This window comes from Mus caroli, unplaced genomic scaffold (assembly GCF_978045245.1).
Source record: "Mus caroli unplaced genomic scaffold, Mus_caroli_1 scaffold_10, whole genome shotgun sequence".
NCBI classification, from domain to species: Eukaryota; Metazoa; Chordata; class Mammalia; order Rodentia; family Muridae; genus Mus; species Mus caroli.
The window spans coordinates 11,846,737-11,869,871 of record NW_028227265.1 but is presented as its reverse complement, the minus strand read 5'-3'; the positions used below and the strand labels follow the sequence as shown (position 1 = coordinate 11,869,871).

The following is a 23,135-nucleotide window of genomic DNA, read 5'->3' as shown; positions in this document are numbered from 1 at the left end:
GTCATTAGCACACACTGTTTCATCTTTGCTGCTGACACCCTCAGCTCAGGTCTCCAAAAGGTCCATACTGTCTTCATTGCATTCAGATTGCTTACGTAGCTATCGTGCACATCTTATTGGTGGTTCTGGACCCAAGGCCTCAGGATGGCGTGCGTGTGGCCCAGACTTTAGCCTGGGTGTTTCTCCATCAGAAGATCTTGGACTCAGACAGTCTCCAAGCATGAACTGTGTACAGGATTGCCTCTCTGACTCGGCTCATTCTGTCCCTCAGGTACCTCACCGGGGACCAGCTGCGTAGTGAGTCCTCCACGGAAGCGTATATCCGCTGTCTGCGTGCTGGTTGCCGCTGCATTGAGCGTGAGTTTTCTGTCTTGGCCAAGATGATGCAATAAGCAAAGCTATGATTGCTCAGTGCTTGCTTGTTGCTTTTATTTTATTTTACTTGTGTGTGTGTATATGTGTGTGTGTGTGTGTGTGTGTGTGTGAGAGAGAGAGAGAGAGAGAGAGAGAGAGAGACTTCAGTTTTGGTGGGAGATGGGGAGGGAGACAGGCTGAGAAATCCCCATGCAGAGCAACTCTAGGCAGGGAACTGAGGTGACTAAGGATTTTTTCCTAAAAAATAACTGTCCCTGAGCAAAAGTGACATCGGCTGGGCAGTAGGTTGGTTGGTGCACCTAGAAAGAGTCTTGATAAAGTGGGAAGCAGGGGACCAGCAGCAAGGTCCACTTTCTGCTAAGAGGAACACGGACACATACTAGTTAGCATGACACACCACACCCAGGAGCCACTTGTCTGTAGGTGAGGGTCTGAGAGCAAGCATGACAGGGACAGTCAGGGGCAGTCTGTGGCTGGGAAGGTGGCAAAGCCTTGCTTTTGTCTGCCTTTTCTCCTCACCTCTGTGGCTCTTTGTGTGTGTGTGTGTGTGTGTGTGTGTGTCTGTGTGTGCACATGCACACATGAGTAAATGTGTTCGCATGTGTGTATATAACCATGTGTATAACCCAGAGGTTGACAGCAGTTGTTTTCCTCAATAACTCTTTATTTTTAAGAGAGCATTTCTCAGTGAACCTGTAGCTCTAGCCTAGCTAGTCTTCTTGCCTCATACATCCTTTGTCTCCACTTGACCATTCTTGTCTACATGGGCTCTGAGATTTGAACTCTGGTCCTCATGCTTACAGAGTAAATACTTTATCCCTTGAACTATCTCCCCAGCCCATCTTTGGCTCTATCCTTCCCAGACTCATTCTATCACCAGCATCCCATTGGATGTGTCTGGATTAGTTAGCATCCTATCACTGTAAAACAACTGAGGTGATGAGCTTTTAATGGCAGGGGTATTGTTCTGTATCTTGGGTTGGGAGCATTGCTTTGGGCCTTTGATGACAGGTCATGGCAAGAAAACGTGGCAGAGCAAACACTTTGACCATAAGGTAGAAACTGGGAGAGGACAAGGAAGAGGCTGGGATCCCACTGTCCCTTTCAAGGACACGGCCTCAATGATGCTTCTCCAGGAACCAAGCTGGGTGACACTTTTCTAAGCCATAGCCATGTATGTGGCTAAGAAAATGGCCCAGACCATCGATGGCACCTTAAGTGTTTCAAAGCTGCTCATTCTGTGCCAGAGATTAGTAGCAGTTGCCCTCAGGCCTCCTGGGTTTATGCTTTTTCCTCTGGAAAAAAAAAGCTGTGAGAAAATGAAGTCAGAAGTCACCAGCTTTGACATCCACCGGATTGTTACCATGCTCCCACCGTCTTATTTCCATTTGCATAATGACTGAACCTTTAAAAAAAAATCTGTCTGTTTCTAACTGGCAAAAGAGTGGAGCCTCGAACAGCAGACACAAGCACATCAAACCCATTTTGAATATTTTATAATGAATGGCTCACTAGAAGGAGTTTCTCAGGAAGCGTGTCACGTTCTGCAAGTCTGTAGATAGGACCATGGATGTGTGGGTGAACCTGGGTCAGCCTTGGGAACAGAGCTGTTATGGGTACCAGAGCCTAACCTGATGGCCTCAGCCCAACACGTGTCTTGTATACCGGTTCACTCTTGTTGGCCGTGGTTGATGGTGGCTGATGCTGAGGGCCTGTGTTTTCCCCTCAGTGGACTGCTGGGACGGGCCTGACGGGAAGCCCATTATCTACCACGGCTGGACACGGACCACCAAGATCAAGTTTGATGATGTTGTTCAGGCCATCCGAGACCACGCCTTTGTTACCTCCAGGTCAGTGGCTGATTTCCTGGAGGTGTGGGCCTGTAAGGGAAAAGCTGCTAGGACTGGATGCATGGATGGATGGACAGACAGACACAGATACACACATACACACATGCATATACACACACTGCCCACTTCTCCCAAAGTCTGGAGGAGCTTGGGCTCCATTTGGCTAGTTACTGTCAAGTGGCCCTTGTGTCCTTAAGACATGATAATGGCCCTTAAAAATTTACGTTTATTATTGTAATTATGTCTATGTGTTTGTGTGTTTGAGTGGGTATGTGCCCATGAGTGCAGGTGCTAGCGTAGGCCAGAGGCATTGGTTCTCCAGCTGAGTTATGGGTGGCTGCGAGCTGCCTGAGGTTAGTGCTGGTAACTAAACCGAGGTCCTCTGAGAGAGCGTTATGATAAGCTCTTAACCACTTAGCCATCTCTTGGGACTAGAACCCATGAGTTCTAGATGCCTTTTTCCCCGGTTTGTCCAGTGTAAATGCTACTTTATTGGGTTCTTCTTTCTACCACCCTTCTCCACCCCAAACCCTTTCAACCCCCCCAACACCAGGTAGGAGAGAAAGGAGGTGAGAGGGGAAAAGAGATGTCAATCCTGTTAGACTATTTCCTGCTGATTAGCGGTGTTGACTTCCTTGGGGGCGAGTCCAGTCTTTGTCTGCAGGTTAGCCACTTTCTTTTTCCTATCTCTTTGCTCACGACCATTGACAAATGGCAGCCACAGCAACCAGCTTCAGCCTCTGCTTCTGTCGGGGCTCTGGCCTTTTTTAATGTCCTCTCAAGAGTCCCCAGAATTCCAAGCGCAAAGTATCTTCAGCTGGCAGAATCACGCCCCTGGCATAGCATGAGACAAATCACAGTCACCTGCTATGGATAAGCTGAAGCATCCTCTGTATCCCGCACCTGGGATTGAAGCAAAAACATACTCTTAGTAACATTCCTATGTCTTTAAAGATGCCCAAATTCTCATAGCCCTGCTCTGTGAATGGCCAGCCTTTGTGGTTCTTGGCCAGGATCCTCATATCTTAGCAGCCATGGTGATCACTGTATGGACCTCGAAGGGTCGTGTGTTGAACGCCAGGTGCCAGGCACGGTCAGCATTCAGTAAATAGGACTGGAGGTTTCTGAGGTGATTCCTGCCTGAGTTCCTTGGATCGAGTGTGGGGCGGGGCTGAGACAGGGATGCTGCTGCAAGCATCTTTTCTCCTCAGGGTGCCTTTTAGCCAGACTACAGGGCTCATATACATCCTTCCGCATGTAGCCTCAGCCCTTCCTTGGGCATTCCTCTCTCTATCAGCCACTGAAGCCCCGAGGGACCCTGTGTTCCCAGAGATGGTCAATGCCCACTCAGACTTTGTTAGCTTCCTATCATGAGGAAAAGATGCTGCTATAATGGATTTACAGAGAGAAGGGGGCTCAACTGGGATCATGCTTCAGCAATCCCAATTACTGACCACCCTGCCCCAGTGCCTGAGAAATGGGTGTTTTCTGACCAATAGAGGCAATGATGAAAGGTTCCTGGATCTTGTCCCCCTGCTGACTCTGTCCTGTGCCACCTGCAGCTTCCCCGTGATCTTGTCTATCGAGGAACACTGCAGTGTGGAGCAGCAACGTCACATGGCCAAGGTGTTCAAGGAAGTGTTAGGAGACATGCTGTTGACGAAGCCCACAGAGGCCAGTGCTGACCAGCTGCCCTCACCCAGTCAGCTTCGTGAGAAGATCATTATCAAGGTAGGTGTGTGGGGCTGCTGTCTACCTGGGACTGCCATCATTGAGGGTCCGTGTCAGAGGTCTGGTGCCAGACTCCAGGTCCCATCTTCCTTACCATCTCTCTGATCTTGGTAAGATCTTGATCATTTAACCTCTGGGTGCCTCTGTGCCCCTCTGGTAATGGGGATGATATAGAATCTAGTTACATAGTGACCTTGGTAGGAGCAGTTCTGGGTGTGTGTGTGTGCGCAGAATGGTTGGCTCATACTACCAATTCTAACTTAGGAAGACGATGAGTTCCAGCCTGCTTGGGCTGGAGGCTCTGTCCTAGTGAGACTCTGTCTTAAAAATGAAGCAAATGGAAGCTGTGTGAGTGTTGGGGTTCCAATGGCTCAGGCCCCATTCCTGCCCTTGGGATCTCTCACACTATGTGAGATGTGGATAGCTGCTTAACAGGGTTTGAGTGACAATGGGATGCTGGGGCTGGTGTTCTTGTTCTATGGAGGCGACACATGAGTTTTTTTTATCGGACTTTGGGGACATCAACATTTGCATACTTGCGTTGTTAGGATAAAAAGACCAGATGAGTAGTGAAATAAAGCACGCACAAGTTTATATTTCTCATACGAGGTAGAATGTTTTAGGAGCATTGGGCTTTGGTCCCCAAAGTGATTTGGGGACTAAGGATCCTGATGTCCTACTGTAGCTGCATGGCGGGGATTTCCAGTGGGGTTTCCACAGGTCTCCAAAAAGTAAGAGTTAGAATTTAGCACGGAGGAAGGGACCTGGGAGATTGGATGGGGAAATAGCACAGCTTATTAACCTATAAGCGACAGTAACACTTCTTCACTCTTGCTCAGTCCCCACCTCCCACAAAAGCACAACTTCCTGGAGAATAAGGAAACAGAAGCAGGTTTCCAGCTGGACAGGAGGCAGGGATGGGCAAAAGATGGAGAGGCAAGGAGGGATACCTCCGAGGGAGGAGAGTTCTCCAAGCACAGAGCCGAGATTATAGGGCATGACAGACGAGCCGGCAAAGGTGGAGGTGGAGAGAGCAGTGCATGCCGGGTGGCGGATGGTGGCTGAATTCTTGTTGCTTCAAAGACTCTGAACTTGGGTCTCCAGTGAGGAGGAGGGCTATGTGAACTTTCTCACCTTCAGCATAAGAAGCTGGGTCCCAAGGGTGACGTCGACGTCAATGTGGAGGACAAGAAAGATGAGCACAAGCCCCAGGGCGAGCTGTATATGTGGGACTCCATCGACCAGGTGAGTCTGGGTCCCTCCTCCCCTCACAGAGCCTTGGGTGCTGACTCTCAGCTGTCCTAGACTTCTACCATAAAGTCTGGCACTGTCCCTGCCTTTGTCCCACTTGGGGCCATGTGACTTGTCTTTTTTTATGGCATTAGAATGTTTTCAAATAATTTCATATTCCGTATCATAAGTACTTATACACAGGCCAATGTCATACACCCTACGTTCATAACGCTCCCATGATGCACCACAGCTGAGGGCTCCTTACCCCCTGCCCTGCCTTGACCTTGCAGAAACCTTTCCCAAATAGGAGTATCTACTATGACTGCAACAACAGGAGCACCCACAGGGCTGTGACACCGTCAGCTCCTTGTGGATCTTCTCTCTGTATCGCCCCCTGTCCTCTGTGTTAGATGAAGGGTTCAGTCTGTGGCTGCGTAGCTCTGTTGCTTCTGTGTTAGTTCACTGTGAGGCAGAGCATCCTGACAGGGAACTGTGTATGTGTGAACAAGCCAAGTGCCTCGCTCACCTCATGGTGAATGGGGAGGCGGAGAAGATAAGAGATAAGAGGTTAGCCCTTCAGCTGGGCGTGGTGGTGCACTCCTTTAATCCCAGCACTTGGGAGGCAGAGGCAGGCGGATTTCTGAGTTCGAGGACAGCCTGGTCTACAAAGTGAGTTCCAGGACACCAGGGCTACAGAGAAACCCTGTCTTGAAAAACCAAAGAGAGAGAGAGAGAGAGAGAGAGAGAGAGAGAGAGAGAGAGAGAGAGAGTAGCCCTTCAGAGGTAAAGCCTCATCTCCTTCAGCCAGGCCAGCTCCCAACTGTCTGTTCACTTATGAACTTATCAATAAATGGACTAACCCCCTCATGGCGTGGGTCATTCCCAAAACCCTACCAGTTGACAAGCAACCCTTTAATACATAGTCCATATAGGAGCAGGCTTTGGATTAAGCTAAAGCATTCACTAACGTCCTTTTCCCATCACATAGATTAGCAGTCAACTTGCTGCTATGCATTAGCAACATTTATTAGCAGGCAACTTGCTGTGGCCTTCCAATCTGGGATTGGGCCCAACCTAGGTAATCCTCATTATTATCTCCTTCTCCTCCTTCCCACCACCATCATCATCATCATCATCATCATCATCTTTTTCTTCCTCCTCCTCCCCCTCCTCCTCCTCCTCTTCTTTTTCTTAATATTATTTATTATTTGTGGTGGAATAAAGTCTTTCAAGCTTTAATGCTTCTCCCATACCTCCTGATACTCCTATTCATTTGAGTTATCCAAAGGTCTGTCTGTTCTCGGACCCTATAAATATGAAATAGGGGAAATTTAAGTAAATCTCAACAAAATGCTACGCATACACAGTGGAGTCTGATTCAGCCTCTAAGAGTGAAATGATAGCATTTACATGTGGAGACTGGGATGTGAAAAAGATAAACAAGAATACTGGTGCTTTATCTCATATGTGGACTCTCTATTTTTAAGAAAACTTAAATATCTGGGGGATGGAGAGATGTCTGAGAGGCTAATCGCATTTGCTGCTCTTCCAGGGTATTTTGAGTTTGGTGCCCAGCATCCACATGGGTGGCTCACAACCATATCTAGTTCCAGCCTCAGGGGATCTGATGCCCTCTTGTGGCCTCCATGGACACTGCACTCATGTGCACTCACTCACACACACACACACACACACACACACCTTTTCATTCATACACATACACACACACACACACACACACGATGTATTTGTTACATATAAATGCATACAGTTATAAGTATTTAAATTTGTATGTGTGTCATGGATATGAGTGGTATAAAAGTTTATATCGCTATTTGTTGGGAATGGGAGAAGCACAGGGAGGAAGGATCATGAAAGAGGCGATAGGGGGATGGATCTAATCACACAATGATATGTTTGTATGAAAAATGTCATAATCAACTCTATTAAAAATTTTTTTTGAGACAGGGTCTCACTATGTAGTACTGGCTGGCACTGAGCTCACAGAAATCCCCCTGCCTCTGCCTTTGGAGTACTGGGATTAAAGGTGTGCAGCACCACACCTGGCACACCTATACTATATATATATATAATATATAGTATATAACACTATATAATAACTATAGTTAGAATATATAACACTATATAATATCTTTTAAAAATTAGTGAAATAAGAACATGCTGTTAGGTCAATTGGCTGAAAGGACCCAGAAAGGCTTACAAAGCAGGTGACAGGCTGGGGACGTAGCTCAGTGGCAGAGCTCTTACCTAACATGCACATGGCTCCCGGAGTCAGTCTCCAGGACTGAGGAAAATGCCAGTGAATGAGGAAAAGTTACTAGTGAGGTTGCATGATCTGATCTGCTGCAGACTGTCAGTGCAGCAGAAAATCTGTATCCACTCTTATCCGCTCCCAGACCACCCACTTAAAGAGTCCTGAACGATACCAAGAATCCAGAAGTAGATGTTTTAAGAGCAGATCTTATAAAAGAAAATCATTATAAATGTGAAAACTGGCACCGGGCTGCCCCAGTGAATGCTGGGGTGATGTCCCCTAGGTCCTCAGAGTCAATAGGGCTGAGACCTTGGGGGAGACTAATGCCAGCCTGACTCTCTAGAAATGGACGCGCCACTACTGTGCCATTGCTGACGCCAAGTTGTCCTTCGGTGATGACATTGAACAGGCTGTGGAGGAGGAGCCGGTCCAGGTGGGTGGAGACCTGCTTGCCTTCTGCCTTCTGGTCTTGTCCTTGGAGAATCCCCACCTGGAGACTTACTGTGTGGCTTCTCATACCTGGGCTGGCTTGAGCATCCTTAGCTCTAAGGCGATATTGCTTTGGGTAGCAAAGCTTAACTAGCTCTTCCTGATTGGCTAGCTAGCCTAGGGCTTAACCAATAAGATTCAAGGCTCTTTCCTGTGCCCTATGGGGTCTGACTGGCCTTTGTCCAATGCCAGCAATCCCCGGAGGGTGTAGGTGAGAGGTGTGATGAACCAGCCCCTTGCCCTGCGCTGCATGCTCCCTCTAGCTGCTGCCCATCTTTGGCCTTTTTCTTGAGTAGAGCCAGGGTGAGTTCAGGCTTCTAGTACTGGGACCCTGCCTTAGGACTCCTGGAAACAGCCATCAATGAGGTGTCAGGAGAGGGCAGAGCGAGCTGTAATAAGCCCTTTCGGATGCTTGTGGCTCAGGACACTCCCCCCACGGAGCTGCATTTTGGGGAGAAATGGTTCCATAAGAAGGTGGAGAGTAGGACCTGTGCGGAGAAGCTGCTGCAAGAGTACTGTGCCGAGACCGGGGCCAAGGACGGCACCTTCCTGGTGCGGGAGAGCGAGACCTTCCCCAACGACTACACACTCTCTTTCTGGTAACGCCCCCTTCCTCGGAGGCTGGTGGGTGGGAGGTGGTGTGGTCAGGCTGTGTCCTGCCTGGCTCTGATGGGACATCCCTGTCTCTATTCCCAACAGGCGGTCTGGCCGGGTGCAGCACTGCCGGATCCGGTCTACTATGGAGAATGGGGTCATGAAGTACTACCTGACTGACAACCTCACGTTCAACAGCATCTATGCCCTTATCCAGCACTACCGCGAGGCACACCTGCGCTGTGCGGAGTTCGAGCTGCGGCTCACAGACCCAGTGCCCAACCCCAACCCACACGAGTCCAAGCCGTAGGTTCCTAGGATTGGTTGGGTGACCCATGGAGGTGTGACCTCTATGGGGTTCTCATTTTCAGGACCCCGTTCTCTCTGACAATGTGGGTTCTTAGAAGTCTATGTGAACTATTCCTACCTGTCAGACTTTGTCCCACCCTCTCTCTCTTCTCTCTTGCTTGTTCTTTAATAATTTTATTTTATTTGTGCCTGCACGCCCAAGCGAGCATGTGTGGTATGTACATGCGAGTACAGGTGCCAGCTGAAGCCAGAAGAGGGAGATGCATCCCCTAGGGCTAGAGTTAAAGACAGTTGTGAGCTGTCTGCCATGGATCCTGGGAACTGGTTAAGAGCACTCACTCTTTTTTTTTTTTTTTTCATTTCAGAGATCTTTCTTTTCTTTCTTTCTTTCTTTCTTTCTTTCTTTCTTTCTTTCTTTCTTTCTTTCTTTCTTTCTTTCTTTCTTTCTTTCTTGTGGCTGGCCTTGTATAGATACTAGGCCACATGTCCTGGAAAATTAGGTCACATGGCTGCTTCCATCTTGGTGAGGTCAGCAGCTAAGATGGCTGCCATCACCATGGCAGCTTCCATCTTGGTGAGATGTTTTCTTGAAAATCCTGGGCTGCATCCTCCCAATCCTGTATAAACTTGGGTGTCCTGGCCCATGGCTGTAACCCCAGCACTCAGCAGATAGAAACAGAAGGATCATACCATCTGGACCATAGCTGCTCCTGTTCAAACGAGACACTTGTTATGGTGGTTCCTGGAGCTCCTTCATGACCAGCTCCATTCTTTTCCTTTCTCCGAGTTTCTGAATCTCCACTGGTCCGCCATGTGCCTCCGGAATCCTCTGATTCGTCCTCCTCACAACATTGATTTCCTGTTTGCCACCATTCACTGTTGTTTGGGAGTGGGGATGGCTCTTTTTTTTTTTTTAAGCTAAAAAAATTTATGAGTATGAGAGGTTTTGCCTGCATGCATATATGTGCACGGTGTGTATATGATGCCCACAGAGGCCAGAAGAGGGTGTCAGATTCTCTGGAACCAGAATTGCAGGCACTTTGGAGCCACCATGTAGGCCCTTGGGTCATAAGCGCCATTAGTGCTCTAACCACTAGGCTATCTCTCCAGCTCTCACTGTTTTGTTTTGTTTTCGAGACAGGGTTTCTCTGTGTAGCCCTGGCTATCCTGGAACTTATTCTGTAGACCAGGCTGGCTTTAGATTCTGAGATCCACCTGCCTCTGTCTCCTGAGGGGAGTGCTGGGATTAAAGGTGTGTGCAGCCCAGCTTTTTTTTTTTTGGTTCCTTCCTGTTTTCCTTCCTTCCTTCCTTCCTTCCTTCCTTCCTTCCTTCCTTCCTTCCTTTCCTTCCAGCTTCCACTTCTGTCTCCCCTCCATGATTTCTTCCCCCTTTCTTCTCTTTCAGTGCCCTGAGGTCTGGGGCTTTGATCTCAGAGACCGGTTTGGGTCTGCTGTGTCTGTGCTTGCCAAGGCTCCCTCCGTGGTCAAAGGAATCACAGTATAGGACTCACGGTAGCACTCACGGCAGTACTCACAGTAGTACTCACGATAGCACTCACTCACTCACGATATATAGTACTTACAATTAGCAATCACAAGGACGGAGGAGTTCCTTTCTCCTTTCCCTCTTTTATCCACTAAAGAGAGTTCCAGGCCATCCCTGGCAGAGAAGTCAACACATTCCAGAAATACCAAGACAATCGTTAAGCAGGTAGATTTAACAGTTTTGCTTTTGGAGGAAGCTGAATAATTTACAGTGACATTATTATTATTGTTGTTATTATAATTATGATTATTATTAACGCTTCCTGTTTTCATACCAGTTGCCTTTCCAAACGTGTCATTTTGCATCTTTAGTAACCAAAATCTTTCTGAACCTCACCTGTGTTCCCTGCCCCAGATGTTCCCCTGCGACACTGCTGTAGCTCTCCAGCCTTTGGGGCTGGGCAGGTGGGCAGAGAAGAGACGTCCCTGAGTTTCACCTTGACCTCCTCATACACCTGGGGTCTTGATAAAAAAATTTGTTGCCTTTCTTCCAGATAGGGGGGGGCTTATTCCTATACTCCCAGCTACATGGGAGGCTGAGCTGCAGGTGGATCGTAAGTTCAAGGCCAGCCAGGGTTATATGGCATGCCTGAAAAAGAAATCTAGCAAGATCCTGTCTCAAAAATGAAAAAGAGAACAAGAAATTAAGGCCGTAGTTCAGTGGGAAGGCACGTGCCTGGTGTGCATGTGACCTTAGATTAACCCTTAGTGCTGCAGTAAAATAAAGCAAAAATTCAATAGGAATCACCACTGTCTTTGGAGGTGCGCAAGGTCAGGGAAGTCACAGCATGGTTTCTGTGGCAGTTTCCATGGTTAGCCCCAGGTGTCCCTGTCTGTTGGCATTGCCTCCTGCTGGTTCTCAGTCTGGGAGGACCCTCACCAGCTTGTTTTCCTCTTCTGGATGCAGGTGGTACTATGACAGTCTGAGCAGGGGGGAAGCGGAGGACATGCTGATGCGGATCCCCCGAGATGGAGCCTTCCTCATCCGGAAGCGGGAGGGGACCGACTCCTATGCCATCACCTTCAGGTAGGTGTGCGGGTACTGTTTGTACCTGAGGGTGAGTGCTCCCCAGAGGAGACATAGAAAGGACACGAATGCGACCTGAGGAAGGGAGAACTCCGGTGGAATCAGAGATGCCTCTCCATGACCTTGACGCCATTGTCAATGGCAAGGACAGCAATATACAGAACTGTGTGTGTCCCCAGTAATAGGTGCAGCGCTCTCTCTCTCTCTCTCTCATAAATAGTCTCTATGGTCCTTCTGTTTTAACTTCAAGTAACCCCAGGATTTAGGAGCTATGACCACCATTTTGTTTTCTTTCTTTCAAACAAAAATTGTATTATTGTTGTATGTGGGCATACACGTTCCATAGGGTCACTTGAGGGTCAGAGGACAGTTTTGTGGAGTTGGTTCTCAACCCCACTTCCCACGTGTTCCAGGCATTGAACCCTTGGCCCATCGGGTTTGCACGCCAGTTGCTTTGCCTGCTCAGCCATCTCACTGATAAGCCTACCGTCCTTATTTTCTAGGGCACGAAATGAGGCACAGTGAGGCTCGGTGGCTTCTTATAGCATGTAGGGGTGGGGGCTGGGCATAGAACCCAGGTCTGGGCTTGCTCCCCTGACCCCCACTCCCTTTGCTGTTCTTAGGTGTGCCAGATTGCAACCCTAGCACCACACTCCTCCCTTTCCCACAAGTATTCCCCAGCCTCACGTCAGGTGTTCTGCCGATGGCAGTAACTTTCCCACACTGGCTTGTCTGTGGTGGGCTGACCCAGTTATTCTAAGTGAGGAGATAGTGGTTGGGAGTGATTAAGTGACATGTCAAGTACCACACAGCCTTGGAGTTGGCTGAGCTGGAACTCCAGGACACGTACGCAGCCTGTGCTAATCTTTCCTGGATCTGCTCCAAGAAGAGGCTGGGGCCCAGTTGAGACCTGTGGTGGCCCTTGCGTCAGCCTGCCTGATTTGAAAGACCGAGTCACTTCACTCTGAAGTCCATATTTGGTGGCTGGGCCGTCACAGTTCTGGGCCCATGTTTCTGTAGCTTCCAGATGTGCGCAGCTGCCGTGGGGTATCCAGTGTGCCGCTGCTGCCCCTTTGTTTTGCAATTGGTTACCTTGTTACCCTGCGCCCCTGTCATCGGGCCTTTTTGTCCCTTCCTACCTGCACTGAGGCTTCTACTCAGATACCTCCCGGAGGTCATTGTTACTGGCTTGCTGAAGACCTACTGTGTGCCAGCTCCAGTCAGAGAGTCCTGTGTCCATGTGGCACCACTGGGAATAGGGGAACAGCTGGCAGGCCCTGGGCCTCTTTGGCATCTGTGTTGTTTGTTCTCTCTTCTTCAGAACACTCTAAGTGGTTCCCGCTTAGCCTTGAAGGAAGTTGGTATGTTTATTCATGGGCGTGCTGTGGACACCAGGCCCTACGCAGGGGCAGGAATCTCACTGTTGTAGTCCTGTCAGTCAGGATGCTTTTGTCTGTCAGTGACTGGTCGCATCTGGCTGAAGCACAGAGGGTTGAAGGTGTGGCCACAAGCTGAGGAGTTCAGGACCAAGTCTGGCTCTGTGTTATCTATTCAGCCATCTACCCAAGGGATGCCAGAGGCACGCTCAGCCCTCTCAGCTAGCCTTGCCCTGGGTTCCCAGGACAGGGGCTTTTATCTCACATCTGTCTTTCTGTCTGTCTATCTACTATCTCTATCTATCTATCTATCTATCTATCTATCTATCTATCATCTATCTACCTATCATCTGTGTATCTATCTATCTATCTATCTATCTATCTATCTATCTATCTATCATCTATCAATCATGTATTTGCCTATAATCTATTTATCCATCATCTGTCTATCTATGTATCCATTTATCCATCCATCCATCCATCCATCCATCCATCCATCCATCCATCCATCCATATATCCATATATCTATCCATCTATTATTTTTGAGCTAGTCTCTCCTTATGTAGCCCTGGCTGGCCTGGAACTCACAGAGATCTGCCTGCTCTGTCTGCCTCCGAATGTGGGGATCAAAGGCGTGCGCCCCCACACCTTTTTGATACCAGCTCTTCTGACCTATGAGAGGGCTGGCTCGTGGTGGCTTTGGTTTCCATTTTTAGTGAGGTTTAACAGTTTCCACTCGCTGGTTGGCCATCGATGTCTATTTAGAGACGTTGCCCATTTTCTGTCAGATTTTTGTTGTTGCTGTCGCTATGCCGTCACTTGCGCTCCATAAATCTTTGAACCTGAACAGATCGCGATCAGATGATCCGTTTGCAAACGTTCCCTTCAGTTCTGTTCTCTTCTTGAAGCCCGTGACATCTTTGGTTATATAGAAGCTCTTTGGTTTGATGTAATCACACTTGTCTATGTTCACTTTTGCATTCACGGGGCTCTCTGGCTGCCTTTAAAGGTTTGCACCCTGAAAACTCAGCTATTAGCTATTGCACAATAATTCCAAGTGGAGGAGTGCCACATGTTTGACTTTGCTTTTTTTTTTTACTTAAATTTGCTTTGGCTGTTCAGGGCTAACGTCACAGAAATAAAATCAATCAGCACATGATATTTGTTCAAATTTATAGTGTGAGGTTTTGGCTCATGTATGTATGCATGGGTAGTGACTGCAGACTTTTGTCATTTCTTTCTGGTGAATACACAGGGAAGACACTTGCTTTCTAAATTAATTAGTTAATTAATTAATTTGTGTATTTTGCTTGCATGTATGTCTGTATATCATATGAGTGCCTGGTGCCTGTAGAGGCCAGAGGAGGGCGTCAGAGCCCCTGGAACCGGAGTTACAGACAGTTATGAGCAGCCATGTAGGTGCTGGAATTGAACCCAGGTCCTCTGTAAGAGCAGAAAGTGCTCTTAACAACAGAGTCACCTCCCCCGCCCAGATACTCTTGGCTCTAAAGTTAGGATTTAGTTTCTAAATCAGTAAGGCTGAAGGATCAGTTGTCTGTCCTGTTTGCAATCTTTTCTGCCTCTTGTTTCAAACAGATGAAAAAAGAAAAAACCAAAACAACTTATCATCCTTTTTGAAACAAAACAAAACAAACACAGCCATTGTAACTCTGGACCACTGGAGGCAAGATTCAAGGACCTGAGGACTGATTGGAGTTTTATGCAAGGACTGGAAAGCCCTTTGTGGAAGGGCCCACGGAGCAAACATTTTAGGCTTCACAGGCTGTATAGTCCCTGTTGCAGCTATGTAACCCCACCATCCAAGAGAGAAAATGACCACAGCATAGACACAAATGAACAGTGGTCATGTTTCAATAAAACTTTATTTTAAAAAACAAACAAACAAACCAGGGAGCAGGTTTAGCTTGTGGGTCACAGCATGGCACCTCAGTCAGGCTGAAGGAAGAGCTGGGTGTTGAGCATCACATATGGGTTCTTTCAGATCTGAACTTAAACGACCCCAGTGTCTCGTGACTGAATTCTGTTCATTTTGGTCCCCTAAGGATGGGTAACAAGGCTGTGGCTGATTGGTGTAGCTGCTAGCATCCTTGGTTGTTAATCCCCTGTGGTCCTCTCCCTTAAGGGCCAGGGGCAAGGTGAAACATTGTCGCATCAACCGGGATGGACGCCACTTCGTGCTGGGCACCTCTGCCTACTTTGAGAGCCTGGTGGAGCTTGTCAGCTACTACGAGAAGCATACACTCTATCGTAAGATGCGGCTTCGATACCCTGTGACCCCGGAGCTCCTGGAGCGATATAATATGGTAGGTTGACTCCCTTGGGCTTGTTAGTCAGATCACAGACTATATTTTAGAGATACAATGTGCATCATTTACATACATTACTGTATGTCTGTGATAGGAGGTCCTGGGGATGCAGACTTGGCCACAGTTTACAAAGACTCTGTCCCCATGCGACTGATAGTGGAGGTTGGGAGAGGCAGGCGATGCGTTAGAAATAAACACAGACAGAGTCAGATGGTAATATATGTAAAGAAAGAGGGCTGGGATGGCGTAGGAGGGTATGAAGAGATGGGACAGTGGCTTGCAGTTTTCAAAGGTTCTGGGTCGATCTTACTGAGGAGTGAGCCATGCAGATATTTGGAGGAGAAAGAACAGCAGAAGCAAAAGCCTTGGGGTGGTCAACAGGCATGAAATGAGCCCAGCCAGAGTAACGCTGAATGAGGATGGGGCTGAGATTCTGGAAGGTTCCTGTAGGGCCTGGTGGGCCATGGTAAGGCACTGGCTCTTTATCTCGTACACTGCAGGGTTCTGAGTGCACAGAAGGCCGGATATGGTCATGATATCTCACTTCCTGTCAGAAGGATCCTTGATTTCCTGAGAGGAGATAGATTCTGAGGGCTGGTTAGTGTTGCTTGTCAACTTGACACAGCCTAGAATCAGCAGGAAGAAGTCTTAGCGAGAAACTTCCTAGCTCAGGTTGGCCCATGGGCATGCCTATGGGGAGCTTTCTGGATTGTTCATTGATATAGGAAGGCCCAGCCCACCATGGGCAGCTCCATTCCCTAAGCAGTGAGCCCAGAACAGTATCAGAAAGGAGAAAGCTGGCTGAGATCAAGTCACCGAGGCTATAGGTGTTTATTTTCTCTGTGCTCTTGACTGTTCCTGCCTTGACTTCCTCATGACGATGGACTACCATCATTTTTTCTCTTAAGTTGTCTTTGGTCAGGATAGTTTATCACAGCCACAGAAATGAGACTAGGACCTAGGACCCAGGACCCCATATTCCAACCATGTGCCAGGGAGGGAGTGTGTCTAAATTCCTCCTTGAGAAAATTTGGGTCCTAGAGGAGAAAGCACAGTGTGCCAGAGTGAGGTGTTTGGGTCAGCACTGGCTCCTTTGGGGCACACTGACCTTCATAGCAAGAGGAGAAGACACTACAGTGGACAGGGGTGTGGCCAGGAGAGGCGCTTTAACAGGACAAAAGTGTGAGCCAAAACCTAGGAGACAGGAGTGAACGAATGGTTTCTGAGGAGATGCGGAAAGGCTGACAGCAGTGACTCGGGGTAGAGGGACAGGAAGGCTGGGGAGGGCCAGGGTAGGCCAGGGGCCTTGGCAGTTGCTGCATATGCCTGCCAGTTCCCCTGGTATGATTCTCTTGAGCTGCAGATATGCTATCCTTGAACAGGGTATCAAGAAGAGATCCTGGTATCCTCTGGGTCAGGGTAGGGTGTCTTTGATTTCCAGGTTGCTTCCAAATTTGGAGGAACTTTTTGAATCCTCTTGCTATCTCTCCCTCCAAGCCACACAAGAATCCCATGAGGTTCCAACTCTTCTTCTTCTTTTTTAAAAAACGATTTATTTATTTATTATTTGTTATTATATATATATGAGTACCCTTCAGACACACCAGAAGAGGGCATTGGATCCCATTACAGATGGTTGTGAGCCACCATGTGGTTGCTGGGAATTGAACTCAGGACCTCTGGTAGAGCAGTCAGTACTCTTAACCACTAAGCCATCTCTCCAGCCCCCTCCAACTCTTCTTTCCAAAGAACAAGATACCCCGAGAAAGCCTGCAGCCTGGCTGTTGCCACAGGCCATCCTAGGAGCCTGGGGTGCCGTACTTACTTCCTGTTTGGTGCTGGGAATCGAACCCGGGACCTTGCCCATGGCAGGCAAACGCTTCTTTCCCTGAGCCACACTCCTCAAGTCCTTTCCATTTACTCTTTGTCCTTCCTCTTTTTTCAGGAAAGAGACATCAACTCTCTCTATGACGTCAGCAGGATGTATGTGGACCCAAGTGAGATCAACCCTTCCATGGTACGGCACCAGTCCTACCCAGTAGAGTGAGAGGGAGACCCTTGCCCCACCACTGGTCTCTATCACAGTTATAGTGGGGCGTATTCTGGGACACCTGACCACAACTAACATTTCATGGTGAAGGGTAGGATATACCATGTGGTTTCACGGAGGTTAATAGAATTCCATCCAGATGGAACCGAGTCTCGCTAGAGTCCCGAGTTTCGGTGAACCACCTTTGGGCCACACAGATTCTAATTAAAAAAATCTTCCAAAACTCCTTTTCTGCTTGCCGACGGAGCCCGAGGCGTTTATGAATTATGTCTGGTTCGATGCCCTCCTTGCGAGGCCAGCGCTATCTCGGATTCCCACCCTGCCGCTGCCTCGTAGCTTTGTGTAGGAAAAGGTGGATTTTGCTTTTTGCCTCCAGCTGCTCCATCTCCATCTCAAACTTAGTGGGGGAAGAACTACAGCGGATTTTCTGCCTGGTACACATGACTAGGGTGAGGCCACTCTCTGGTGGGCTCTGCTGAGATCCAGGACTCAATTCCTTTCCTTTTTTTTTAAAAAACACATTTCCAATCTTTGGTGGATGCAACTTCAAAGCAGGCCATGAAGGCTTCAGAGTGAGGAGGTGAGGAGAGAGTGGCTAACTAGTATGGGCAGCGTTTCAGAGGGAAGGCTGTGCTGTGCTGAGGCCCAGCCCGGATGGATAGGTTTGGGACGTCCCCCCAGCAGCCCCCGGAAGAACGTTGAGCTGACCTCCATCCTCCTCACAGAGTTACGGACTCAGTTTGCTCTGAAGGGCCTGCGTCTCTTCTCCTTTTAAACACAGTTCCATGAGTTAGGTCTACTGGCTCACAAGAGCGTCAGGCAGATGACACGGGAGGGTGGAGCTGTAAGGATGACATCACAGCCCTACTTCCCAGTACCGGAGATGGAACCCAGGACCTCTCATATGCCAGGCTGAGGTGTATGCATAGCTGAGGTGCATTTCCAGTGCCCCCCCAATCCCCATCTTGACTTTTTCAGAGTGACCTAGGTAAATTCACAGGACTGGAAGGATAGCATTTGAGGTAACATGTCAAGTGTGTTGAAGACAAGAGTCCAGTATGTTTTAAGCATTTAGCCTTGGTTAGGTCCTAATTCCTCACACCAGCTACACAAAGCAGGTACCATCGTGTGGTACCCATTTTACTGGTGAGGAAGCTGAGGTTATTCAGGTGACTCCTAGCAGCTGGGTTAGAAGCCTGTCCTCTTGGCCGTGTGGATATGCCCAGTTCCTACAAGGCCACATAGTGGTTGGCTTGTTTCTCACTAGTCCCCTTGGGCCTTTCTTGCTGTCCCAGAAAAGCAGTCTCTCCCTAATACCATTCAGTAGTACCTCTCTATGCCATGCCTGTGCCTCCCTCTCACCACGGGCCCGGCTCTGGCTCTCACATTTAGAATGCCGGGGAATAATCCAGCCAGTCTCTGGTTGGGGTTCTACATGGCAGAAGCTTCTAGAAGCTGCATTAGTCTTTATAGATTCTGGTGGAGGATGGCAGTACCTCGCAGTCACTGACCCAGTTCTGGGCTCAGCTACTTCTCATGTGGTTGGCTCTGGACTAGGTTCTTCATGTCTCTGTGCTCAGCTTTCCCATCTGTAAAATGGGCACGATGGCACCACCTCCCTGTTAGAGTGGTTGTGACAGTTAAGGGAGTCACTGTAGGTTAGAACAGTAAGTTCAGGGCAGCTCTCCATGTTGGCAGATGTCTAAGAAATGCAGGGCACAGGCATTTTTTACTGTCACATGAATTATTTCACTGAATTTTCTCAGGAAATCCATAAAACTTTAATTACCATTTCAGCTGGGGAAATGGAGGCTTAGCGGGCTCCTGCTTACACAGATAGGAATGGGCAGAGCCGCAGTTACAACTTCTGGGACGGACTCAGTATCTAGTCTCCCAGAAGTGATCTTTCCCGAGTCCTTTCTCCTTTGTCAGGGAAGAGAGGGAAGCCAAAGACCTAAGCAGGCTTGATCATTTTAGAGATTTCTCTATTACTATTTCTTTGCTGTGTGTGGGTTTTTTTTTTTCTTTCTTTGTGTGTTTACTATTATCGAGTAGCAGGCTTCAAGAAAATTCTTTGAAAATTTTGCCTCCATAAATTCCATCTTTCTTGCTCATACAGAGCCCAGCTTTTGTTGTTGTTGTTTGATTTAGGGAGGGGTGGGAGACATTGAGACAGAGTCTCACTGTGTAGCTCAGGCAGGCTTTGAACTTGTGTTCCTCTCGCCTTAGCAGCACCCCAACCAAGCTCTGGAGTTATGGGTAGGCACCACTACATCCAGGTCTCCTAGCATGACTAGACGATAATATCTGAACTTCTGGGAGAACCATTAAGAACTGCAGCTCTGAGGTGGCGAATATGGATTAATCTAAGAGATTGTGTCAAGAAATTAGCAATGTTTATTCTTTCTCCTGGTTGAGCGAGTCTTTAACCCACTTCCTGGTGGACTGCGTGTGTTTGGTTCCCATGCAATACCAACTCTCACCAGCAGATGGCGTAGTAACTCTGGCCTCTGCGGTCTGGCTTCCGAACGGGTCCTGCTTCCCTCCCCTGCCTCTGTCATCCAACTGCCCTTCTTTTCTTCCTGTTTCCTCCCCAAGCCTCAGAGGACCGTGAAAGCACTCTATGACTACAAAGCCAAGCGCAGCGATGAGCTGACCTTCTGCCGCGGTGCCCTCATCCACAATGTCTCCAAGGAGCCCGGGGGATGGTAAGGCTGACCGGGGATGGGCCTCTTGGGGGTGAACTTGACTGGCCTCCTCTTGTGGTGACTCTAAGGGGCTGGGTGGCGCTCTGAGCCCTCTTGTCTCGCATTCCAGACTGGATGGGTGCTGATTCGCCATGGAGGTCTTCCCAAGGTTGCATTGTTACTGTGTGGGCTCCAGCAATGACACAAGCTTGTTTGTGATTAAAAATTAAAAACAAACAAACAAACTAAAAAAATATGTATATACATGTGTGCCTATTTGTCTGAATATGCACACGCATATATGCAGGTACCTAAAGAGTCCCAACAAGGGCATCAGTTACAGATGGTTGTGAGCCACCATGTGGATGCTGGGAACTGAACCTGGGTCCTCTGAAACAGAAGCAAAGTGCTTTAAACCACTGAGCCATCTCTCCAGCCTCTCAAGTTCATTTTAAAAATCAGGAGACCCTCTTGATTCCAAACCGGTTTTCACCTAACCCCTCAGCATCAAAGCCATACGACAGCAGGTGAGGAACGGCCTCCCTCAGTCTTTCTGATGACTCTGTCCTCACAGAGGCCGCTTGCCCTCACTGGTGCCCTCTGACCTTCTCTCCCAGGGCAGGCGCTTGGCATTACCAAGGCCTCTCCCCCTCTGGGCCTCCCAGCTGCAGGTGCTCCCTCACTGTCATTTTGCCCCTTGATCTAGGGAATTCCCAGGCACAGTTGGTGCCCAGGGGAAGAGAGTATGTGTAGAACCCCCCGTGAGAACTCCCAAGTCACACTGTTTGTTTGTTTGTTTGTTTTTTGCCCGGGGAAGACTCTGACATGTCTCATGCCTCCCCATGGTTCTAATGTGAACTTTCCTAAAATTCTAACTCTTGTCTTGAGATGAACTGAGAGACAAAGGTAAAGTCATCTGGCAAGGGGCTGTGGGTAAACGACAGCTGCCACCCATCTCTCTCTCTCTGATGGCAAGCCCGTCAGTCACCTCCTTGTATCAGATCCTCCTCCCAAACTAATCAGCGACAACCAATGGTTTTTGTCCCGGTAGAAACACTTTGGAGAGTGAAAGCAAGGTGGACATTAGTAACTACATGTCAGTAAGAGTTATCAAGTTCTTGGTCCTGAAATCCAGGCGGCGCCAATGCCTATGATGATTCAGAGAAAGGAAGGTGGTGAGGAGGGTGCAGAAAGGGCTGGCACTTGGCAGCCACTATGTGCACAGTACCACATATCCTTACTCTGCTTGTTCAGGCCAAAGAAGCAAATTAGGTGCTTCCTGCTACTGCCATGTACGGATTTGGTTACGTTGAGAAAGATCTCAGGCCGTGTGGAGGGCAGGCGTGTGGTTCTAAGTTAGGGGTAAGGTGTCTGTTTAAACAGTGGTGGGCACAGGGGCCAGAGAGGCACAGAGGAGCAGCTGCCAGGGCTCTCTGGAGGAGAAGGTACAGAGTCAGGTCTTAGGTAGTTAGGAGGCTTAGTTAGCAGGTTAGTAGCCTGCTTGTCGGGCCCGGCAGCTAGGCAGTGCAGCAGGGGCAGTTCTGGGTCGTGGAGCTTCCCTGGGCTGAGACCCAGCTGGGCTGTGACAGGCTCCTGAGGCTGGATCTTGTGGGATCTGGAATGCTGCGACATGGTGTGGCTAGAGGTACTTTTGGAGTGGCCTTGAAAGTATGAGACCCTGCAATGAGGAATAGACTGGAGGTGTGTAAGTGTCCAGCGTGGCCACAGCACATCCACAATGGATTATGTCAAATGTGGCTGGTGCTGTAATGAGGGGCTAGGCCAGTGCTCTATGGCTGAGCATCCCCCCCCCACCCCGACTCAGCCTCTTATTGGCAGAGTCGGGGCAAGTGTCTACACTGAGCTGCATACTGAGCCAAGGATGGACACTGTCATACCTGGGCTGGATGCCAGATGCCATTTGAAGCACTTGGTATACCCAGACTGTCCTAATAAAACCCGAGGCAGCTCCAGCATTGCCCCATTTTACAGATGGGGAGCCTGTGGTACAGAGTACCAGTGTAGTCACTGAAGGAGATGGAATTTCTTTTAGAAAAGTATTTGGTTTTATTACTTTTAAATTATGAGTCAACATAGGCCTCTGTGTGTGTGTGTGTGTGTGTGTGTGTGTGTGTGCACACGTGCGCGCGCATGCGCGCCTTAGAGTGTAGTGCCCACAGAGGCCAGAAGAGGGCAGAAGATCCCCTGGAGCTGGAGTTAGAGCTACTTGGTATGGATGCTGAGCCATCTCTTCAGCTCCAAGGAGCTAAGATTTCACTGCAGGCCATTTGGCCCCACACACTCTTGTGTCTGGATTCACAGCCTTCCCACAAATGGGGTGGGCGCTCTCCGAGAGGCCCTTGGTCCCTCTTAAAGCCCTGGAAGCTTTGACATCTCTTAGTGTTGCCAACACCAGAATTTAGTCATGAGGAATGAGTTCTTGGTCATCTGACAATAAGTATTTTTAAAAGGCGTATGCTCCCATTGAAATGCCTTCGTCATAGATCATGACAGCCCCTCGGGTCACCTGAGCACTCAGCTGAGCAGGCTAAGCGCTCCGTGTCTGTGGTTCTCCGCAGGTGGAAAGGGGACTACGGGACCCGGATCCAGCAGTACTTCCCGTCCAACTATGTCGAGGATATCTCGGCAGGAGATGCTGAGGAGATGGAAAAGCAGGTGGGTCTCCATAGTCTGTGGCGCAGGCTTTGGGGGAGTCCCTTGAGCTATCTTGGGGTGGGGGTGGGGGATGACTTTTTGACATGTACTTGTTGGGGGTGGGTGTCTCTGCAGAGCTGGGCAGTGGAGCGAGCAGGGTGATGCAGAAATTGGGACCAGCCCTGAGCTGCTTTGGGTAAAAGCCTCCATGACGAGCCGGTTGTGTTTTAATCAGTCGGTGCGAGGCTGAGGTTTTGAAAGCTCAGGAGAATTCCCACTGGAGTAAGAGTGGCCAGACGGGGAATTTGTCCTCTGCTCAAAGCAATGTGCAAATGAAACACATTCAGTTTAGAGAGGCAGACATGCAGAACGTGCTTAGCATGAGGAAGGAACAGTGCTTTGCTGGAAGGTGAGACAGGGCCTTCTGGTGACTTTGCCTGTGAGCCAGGCTTTGGTCCCTAGCCACCTTGTATTAGAGTGCTCTTGGTGGAAGAAAGGGGCCACTTGGGTTCATCAGCTTGCCCCAGGGAAGAATCTGTCATGTGGGCGTACATCCCTTTAGGGTCCCCAGCGTTTATTCTCTAAGGGTGGCAACACAATTGGGGAAGGGC

The 23,135-nt window shown here is 48.9% G+C and overlaps 1 protein-coding gene across 5 annotated transcripts in view; it reads left to right on the top strand.

The window, feature by feature from the left end:
* Window positions 1-23,135, top strand: part of Plcg2 (phospholipase C gamma 2) — a 135,295-nt gene that overhangs the window by 81,049 nt on the left and 31,111 nt on the right. For all 5 annotated transcript variants that reach the window (XM_021170477.3, XM_021170482.2, XM_021170480.3 and 2 more), the window contains 12 exons: window positions 272-357; window positions 2,105-2,225; window positions 3,788-3,956; window positions 5,097-5,201; window positions 7,808-7,897; window positions 8,377-8,552; window positions 8,653-8,853; window positions 11,309-11,428; window positions 14,949-15,129; window positions 17,078-17,149; window positions 19,781-19,890; window positions 22,449-22,545. In XM_021170477.3, coding sequence (XP_021026136.1) covers window positions 272-357; window positions 2,105-2,225; window positions 3,788-3,956; window positions 5,097-5,201; window positions 7,808-7,897; window positions 8,377-8,552; window positions 8,653-8,853; window positions 11,309-11,428; window positions 14,949-15,129; window positions 17,078-17,149; window positions 19,781-19,890; window positions 22,449-22,545 — 1,528 coding nt within the window. The remainder of the gene's footprint in view (window positions 1-271; window positions 358-2,104; window positions 2,226-3,787; window positions 3,957-5,096; window positions 5,202-7,807; window positions 7,898-8,376; window positions 8,553-8,652; window positions 8,854-11,308; window positions 11,429-14,948; window positions 15,130-17,077; window positions 17,150-19,780; window positions 19,891-22,448; window positions 22,546-23,135) is intronic.